The sequence below is a fragment of the Physeter macrocephalus genome, chromosome 8 (genome assembly GCF_002837175.3).
Source record: "Physeter macrocephalus isolate SW-GA chromosome 8, ASM283717v5, whole genome shotgun sequence".
NCBI classification, from domain to species: Eukaryota; Metazoa; Chordata; class Mammalia; order Artiodactyla; family Physeteridae; genus Physeter; species Physeter macrocephalus.
In genome coordinates this window covers 14441679-14449224 of record NC_041221.1, presented here as the reverse complement: position 1 = coordinate 14449224, position 7546 = coordinate 14441679, and the positions used below count along the sequence as shown (strand labels likewise).

Genomic DNA, 7546 nt, shown 5'->3' with positions numbered 1-7546 from the left:
GACACGGGTTCCTGCCCCGGTCCGGGAAGATCCCACATGCCGCGGAGCGCCTGGGCCCGTGAGCCGTGGCCGCTGAGCCTGCGCGTCCGGAGCCTGTGCTCCGCAACGGGAGAGGCCGCAGAAGTGAGAGGCCCGCGTACCGCAAAAAAAAAAAAAAAAAAAAAAGTTCCAAAAATGAGCTGCGGTTCTTTCCCTACTTTCCTAATCTGTAGAAGTGATTATATAAACAGGGACTGCTGCCCCCCGCCAGCCCCCCAAATGCAGAGCCTCTCACAGAAAAGCCTCCTGGGAGACCTGCGTCCTCTTTCTCCACAGCCACCTCTTTGACTTGCTTCAGTTTATCTATTTCTTGGGAGTGGGGGGTGACTGGTTTAATTAATGGCTAGAATTCCATTCAAATTTTCTACCTATGCGTGAGTCAATTTTATAAACGTACACTTTTCTAAAAAGGTTTTATTTCATCTCAGTTTTAAAAGATATCGGTAACGCAGCGTCCGTAATTCTCACTGTAACTACCTGAGCACATTTCCGTTCCTGCTGAATCCCTGACCACCCGCTTTCCTTCCCCTAGTCTGGCTTGGCTGGGCCTTGTATCTTGGTCAGACTCGCCCAAGTTCTGCCGATTTCATTATCTTTTTCAAAGAAGCAGCACTGGGTTTCGTTGCCCCTCACCCCGCTCATCTCCGTTGCATCTAATAATAATTTCTGGTCTTTATCGTTTTCTTTTCTCTACTTACTTGGATTTGCTCTGTTGTTCTCTTTCTGACTCAGCAGCCGTGGGGCTTTCTGTCACTTACTTACAACCATTTCCTAACTTCCACTGCGACCTCTTCTCCTGCGAGCTGCTGACGGGTGGCTGACACACAGCGCCCCGCACGTGGTTAAAGCACAGGGTTTGGGGAGTCCTGATGTTTATACACCCCTGAGACCACCCCAGAGTCTCCTCACACCTTGCTCTAGGCCTTCCTCCTGCCCCCTCCTGCTCTGGCCCCCTATCCCTGGGCAACCACTGATCTGCTTTCTGTCACTGTGAGGTAGTTTGCACTTTCTAGAAATTGACAGACAGGGAATCACACAGTAAGCACCCCTTTGGTTTCCCGTACTCTGCATAGCTATTTTGCGATGCGCCCACGTTGCACTGACTGTACATCACTGTTTATTCTGTCCCTTGCCTGAGCAGCGCCCCGTGGCACAGACACACCCCCTGCTTACCCCTGTTTATAGACTGACAGCAGTTCGGGCTGCTTCCAGCTTTTGACTTGTACAGGGAGGCTGCTGTGAGTACTCCCGTGTGAGTCTCTGTGGACACTGCTTCCCTTTCTCTCGGGAAACAGGAGTAGAGTGGCTGGGGCACACGGCTGCCAAGCTGTCCTCAGAAGTGGCTGCGGCATCGGTCCCCAGCCTGGGAGGATGGTGCTCCAGCTCCTGGGGTCCCCGCCGCGCCGGGCAGGGGTCTAACCTTAGAGTCAAGCATATGCCTTCACAGCCCTCCTGCGCTCCCTGTGATTAACGATGGGGAGCGTCTTCTCATGTGCTAATTTGACATCTTTTTTGGTGAAGTGTCCATTAAAATATTTTGCCCATTTTAAAAACTGTTTTTCCCCCTTGTTGGATTTAGAGGGTCTTTATATATTGTGGATACAGGTCCTTCATCAGATATATGATTTGTAAATATTTTCTTCCAGTCGGTGACTTTATTTCTCATTCTTTTAACAGCGTCTTTCAAAGAAGTAATTTTTAATTTGATGAGGTCCAACTTATCACTTTCTCCTTTCATGGAGAGTGCTTCTGTTATTGTGTCTAGGAAACTGCCTATCCCAGTTGCCAGGATTTTCTCCTGTTTTCTTCTAGAACTTTTACACATTTAGGTCTATGACACATTTTCAGTTAATTTTTGTATATGGTGCAAAATATCAGGTTCATTTTTTTGGTTTTTACATAAGGATGTCCAATTGTCCCAGCACCATTTGTTAAAAAGACTGTTCCTTCTCTACTGAATTGGCTTTGAACCTTGGTCAAAAATCATCTGTGACTGACAATGAACATGTAGAACTTGAAATTAAAAACACAATACCATTTACATTAACACCTCCCAAAATTAAATATTTAGGTACAAATCTAACAAAATATATTCAAGACCTATATGAGGAAAACTATAAAACTGACAAAAGAATCAAAGAACTAAGTAAATGGAGAGATATTCCATGTGCATGGATAGGAAGACTCAATATTGTCAAGATGTCAGTTCTTCCCAACCTGATCTATAGATTCAACACAAACCCAATCAAAATCCCAGCACAGTATTTTGTGGATGTTGACAAACTGATTCTAAAGTTTATGTGAAGGAGCAAAAGACCCAGAACAGCCAATACAACACTGGAGAACAAAGTTGGAGAACTGAGACTATCTGACCTCAAGACTTACTATGAAGCTACAGTAATTGTGATATTGTGATTCATCAGAAAAGTATATTTGGTCATTCAGATGACCAAAGATATATTTTTCTTATAGGTATTTGGTCTTTCTGGGGTTCCTGGCTCATAGCTCCCAAACCCTCGGAATTTCCTAAGTGATTAGAGCCATAAAGGTGTCTTACGTTAATGAGGTGAATTCTGTCACCCACCTAAAGATGGGGGCTGGTTGTCTGTGGAGCCAACTACATGATTATAGAAGGTGGGAACTTTCAGTCCTGCCCCCCTGATCTCCTGGGAGGGGAGGGGGCTGGAGGTTGAGTTCAAATACCAATTGCCCATGATTTTAATCAACAGTGCCTTTGTAGTGACGCCTCCATAGAAACCCAAAAGGACAGGGCTCAAGAGCCTCTGCCCATGGAGACCCCACCTTTATCCCCTCAAGGTGGCCCCCGAAGCACCTGTTTAGAACCTTAGACCTTCAGAGGATCTGTGGAACACATGAGGTAGGAAATGGAGGCGAAGCACAGGTGTTTCTGGAAACAGCAGCATGCACCCCAGGTACTCGGCAGGGTGGGGGGGTGCTTACCGCGCCATCTTGTCACTGCAGGACATGGTGAGCAGCCGCTCCCCTTGTAGCACCCCGTCCCATGTCTGGATGCTGGCATTCGAGCGGACTGGGATCGTCCCCTCACCAGACTCTATTTTCGTCCGCAGCTGTCCTCGGGCTTTACGATTTGGATGTCTGTCTGCTGGTTCTAAGACAGAAACATAAGATCCTCTTGAGAGGGTCCACCGGTAGTTGACCATATACTTAACTCACTGAAAAGCACGTCTAACAACACCCTATCAATTCAAAATACACTTTACACTTATGTGTGCATATGTTTATGCTATATACACATAAGATATGTGTGTACGATGTAAGTACATAAAATTGGACAGGAGGGTATACTACAAACCAAATTCATGAAGGTGGTCTCCTTAGCGGTTGGGAGAAAAGAGGGCTTCCATTTTAATCAGAATGATTTATTCCTATCGTTAGAAACGAGCTGAAGCAGACAGGACAAAATGCTAACGTTTGCTAATTCTAGGTGATGGATATTTGGGTATTTGCTATATTTCTTTGCTGTATATTTAAATTTTCAAAAATAAATCTATAATGATGTAGAAATAAATTCATAGGAAGCATTCACAAACATCCAGAGTGATTATCTCCGGGTTATATGAATATGGAGTGACTTAAATTTTCTTCTTTACGTTTTAAAAATATTTAGCAACTTTCTACAGTGGGTATATGTTGCTTTTATAATCAAGAAAAATAATGTAATCAAATGTTCTATTTGGAATAAATAATGCTTAACCTTGTGAGAAGGGATGTGGGTACAAACGCCTATGAAACAAGAGCGCTAACAAAAGTGAGAACAAGGGAGGATGGAGGGCATGTGGTGGCCACCAGCCTGCACCTGCTTTTCTAATTCGATTACACACTCCTTAAACTACGACTCCCCAGAAACAGGGATGATGACGTACACTTCCAATTCAGAGAAAATTACTACCCAAATCTAAAAACTGAAAACAATTTTGATCTAATACCCTCACCCTCGTCTAATTTCTCATTAGAATCCACATTTTTATTCATTAAAATTTCAACTTACTGAGAAGAAAAACCTCATGTTTTTATATACTCCTACCAGGTCCAAGGTTGAAATTTTTAAAGAAGAAAGGATATTAATGTAGGTTTATCCTTTTCTCTGTTATAGCACAGTCATGAATTTTCTTGAGACACCGTGGCCGGGGACGAGCCCGGTGCCATACCTTCCAGGACGGGCTCGTGTGGCGAGAAGATCCTGGCATCTCCACAGGGGGAGGTGCTGATGTACAGATGGAACCGGACGTTCTCCTTCAGCTTAAATCCTCCCCGCTCGGATTTCTCAAAGATGGATCTTTTTTGATCATCTTTGCTACTGAAAGGAAACAAGTTGCAAAGATAAACTTTAAAGCTGAAGACAATTAAAATTTAGTGTGTCATAGCTTACGATGATTTTCAAAGGCCAGTGTTTTCAACGGCGTAAGATAAGCTTGGACTGGGGTATTTATTTTATATGTCAATGATAATTAGCACAGTTCCTGTCTGCTCACCAATGGGACAGGCCATCAATACGCAAGTAACTTCTCCTCCTCATTCATGACCACAGAACAGAAAGGAAGCGTGTCAGATGCGGCCTGTGGCGAGAAGCAGTCAGGTCCACGGTCAGCCGTTCCGGGCACAGTGACTGGGGCAGCACTGCCCACCTCCCCGGCACTTAGTTCTGCATAAAACGAAAGCTCGGGGTCTGAAACACAGACATGGCCCCTCTGACTACACGCGTGGCATGTATGTACGTGCGAGTGTGTGTGTTATAATTCAGCTTCACGGGGAAATGGGATCCAACCTCACTGTTACCCAGAAAGTTACTAGGCTGAGAATTTTTCAGTGCTTACAGTAGCAGTGCAGAGTTTTGCAATACATTCTTATGAGAGGACAATTAAAAAAAACAAACAAGAAACAGCTTCCTTTACTTATTTACTTGCTAAACTTACTTTAAGTAAAGCTCAAGCTGTGTGTAAAGAAATCTAAGCAAGGATCTTCGCGATATGATTTCTGCGTGGCAGTCGTTCAGCGCGAGGCCGCGATCACTCATGTACTCCCCGTTAATACACTTTGTTCCTGTGGAAACACTGATCACCTTGGCATCCTTCACGTCTGTGCCTGAAAAACAGAAGAGAAATCGTTCCTCGCTATTCCTTGCCCCCCCCCACCCCGGGCTGGACCCACATTCCCAGGGACTGACCTGGGAGACGTCAGCTCATTTTCACACCCTGCCACTGACCCTCACCTGGGCGCTGCTAACGGGCCCCCCGAGCCTTGCTTTGCACATTCTGGGAGGGTAACCCTCCCCACTCTCGTGTGTAAAGATTCTACTTGGAAAGTTACTTCCCCTGGAACGCACTAGTCTTTTCTTGAACACTCCCCAGTGGACACGGGGGACCGCTGTGTAGAGGTAGACAGACCGGCCTGGTAATGAATCCTGGAAGTAACATGAAAGCACTGCAGAGGCTGGGAGGCCTGCCTGACACTCACCCCGGGGGCCCAGGAGACAGGCAGGGGGGCTGTCTGGCGGACTGGCACCGTTTAACTGCACGGGGAGTGAGTGCAGCCGTCAGCACTGGGGTACCTCGGGAGCCATCACTCTGACATGCAGGTGTCGACAGACAGACCACGTACGACAGGGTACAGGCCCTGTGCGCGGCCTGTCGGGGAAGGTACCTCACTTCCCTCCCATGTCCTCCGAGGCCCATCCTACCACTGTCTCCATTTGCAGATGAGGGGACTGAGGCACAGGGCCATCAAAGTCAGCCTGGGGATTTGAACCAGGTCTCCTGACGTCAGGACCACGTGCCACGCGCAGTGTGGTGCTGCCTTCAGGCGTAAACCGTGGCTTCGAGCGGAGGGTCCCAAGTGCAACACACACTATGGGGCAAAACGCCCCCACGAGGTAACGTGCCCCTTCTGAGGCGGTTAAAACACCCGGATGAAAAACCACAGGCTCGCTCACTCCCGTCACCGGGAAGGGCAGCGCCTTGCTTAGGAAACTACGTCATCCAGCAGCATACGCATTCACCTTTATGTGTGTACAAGATGACAGCAAGGAGATGGAGGGCGAAGACGGAGAAAATACAGGCAGCACGTATCAGAATAAACACTGAAACCCCAGTTACTGTTCAGAGCATTCATCCTACCCGTCAAGACAGCTCTCAGCTGTGCCAAGGTAAAGACACAGCAAGAAAATGAGATCCTGTCCTCTAGGGCATGGAGGGTGATCAGTGCTGAGGACCACAGAATGGATCCACACAGGATCAGGTCCTGTCCATGATCAGAGGCTCCTCTAGGGCATGGAGGGTGATCAGTGCTGAGGACCACAGAATGGATCCTGTGGATCCAAATAAATGGATCCACACAGGATCAGGTCCTGTCCATGATCAGAGGTGAACTACGCCTCAGAAGAAAGGGACGGGCAGTCGCCCCATGGGAACTGGGGTTGCCCCTGCCCACCGGGTGTAGACAGATCAACCACCCCCCACCGCCCCCGTCTCTGGCCTCTTGGTGGCTTCCTGCACGCGGCAGGCCAGGCTTGGCCAGCTGGGCTGAGCAGATGCTCTGAGAAGAAAGGGAGAGCCCCAGACTGAGGCCCAAGGAGCAGAGGGTCCTCCCAGCCACCCCAGGGGTGCAGGCACTGGCCGAGGCCGTGCTTTCCTGTCCCCAGGAGGGATCCACGGAGACGCCGCTTGGCGGGCTCACTCCTAGGATGTGGGAAGAGAACTCAGGGAGGGCTCCCTTCACTGCTGGGAACTTAGACTCAAATTTAATAGGTTCTCTTCTGCTATCCCAAAGCGTGCTTTACCCCCACAGATTTTCTACTTTTGCTAGGGCTTCCTCTCTCCCCCGTCAAAGTCACACAGAAACTTATCTGGCAGCATTAACATTAACTGATAAATCAGATTATGTCCTCCTTTCAAGTGAAGTAAGAACTAACAGCTCTCCTGCAGGTTTCCAGAGTCGATCAAGACCATTCACATACGATTACAGGGATCAAATATTAATACAAGACTCTTTCTCCAAATGAAAAACTTAGGTTAAAAAGATGTACCTGTAGGGGAAAAATATAAGCGCAGTTCCTCTATTTGCACATGGTAAATATTTTGAAGGAGAATGAAAAAGTGACCTCCTGCTGGTGTCACAGAGATTTTTCTAGACTGAAAGCATTTCACCTCCATTAGGCATGAAAAGAGGCAGGTGGACACACCGCCACCACAGTTACCTGTTGTCATGACGATCCCAGCAAGAACTTTCCTGCGCGCGTGGGGGGCGGCGAGGTTGTCCGTCAGGTCCCCAAACTTCTCCAGAACCAGGCGAGCCACGGCATCGGCCAAGACCTGCGGACCAAACAGGGGGTTAGCACTCCCCTCGGGGCCGCGTTCTGGGGCCTCTCCTCTGGAACCACACAGGTAAGTCTGGCAAACGAGCGTGTGTGGTGTGTGTGTGGTGTGTGTGTGTGTGTGTGTGTGTCTGTGTGTGTCTGTGTGTGTGTGTG

At 47.9% G+C, this 7546-nt stretch overlaps 1 protein-coding gene across 11 annotated transcripts in view; it reads right to left on the bottom strand.

The window, feature by feature from the left end:
- ADARB1 (adenosine deaminase RNA specific B1) overlaps positions 1-7546 on the bottom strand; it is a 168243-nt gene that overhangs the window by 27476 nt on the left and 133221 nt on the right. For 10 of the 11 annotated variants that reach the window (XM_007102927.4, XM_055086460.1, XM_028492725.2 and 7 more), the window contains 4 exons: positions 7274-7388; positions 4995-5163; positions 4230-4378; positions 3001-3169 (listed from right to left, as the gene is read on the bottom strand). In XM_007102927.4, coding sequence (XP_007102989.1) covers positions 3001-3169; positions 4230-4378; positions 4995-5163; positions 7274-7388 — 602 coding nt within the window. The remainder of the gene's footprint in view (positions 1-3000; positions 3170-4229; positions 4379-4994; positions 5164-7273; positions 7389-7546) is intronic. The other variant, XM_055086462.1, reaches the window with a different exon arrangement.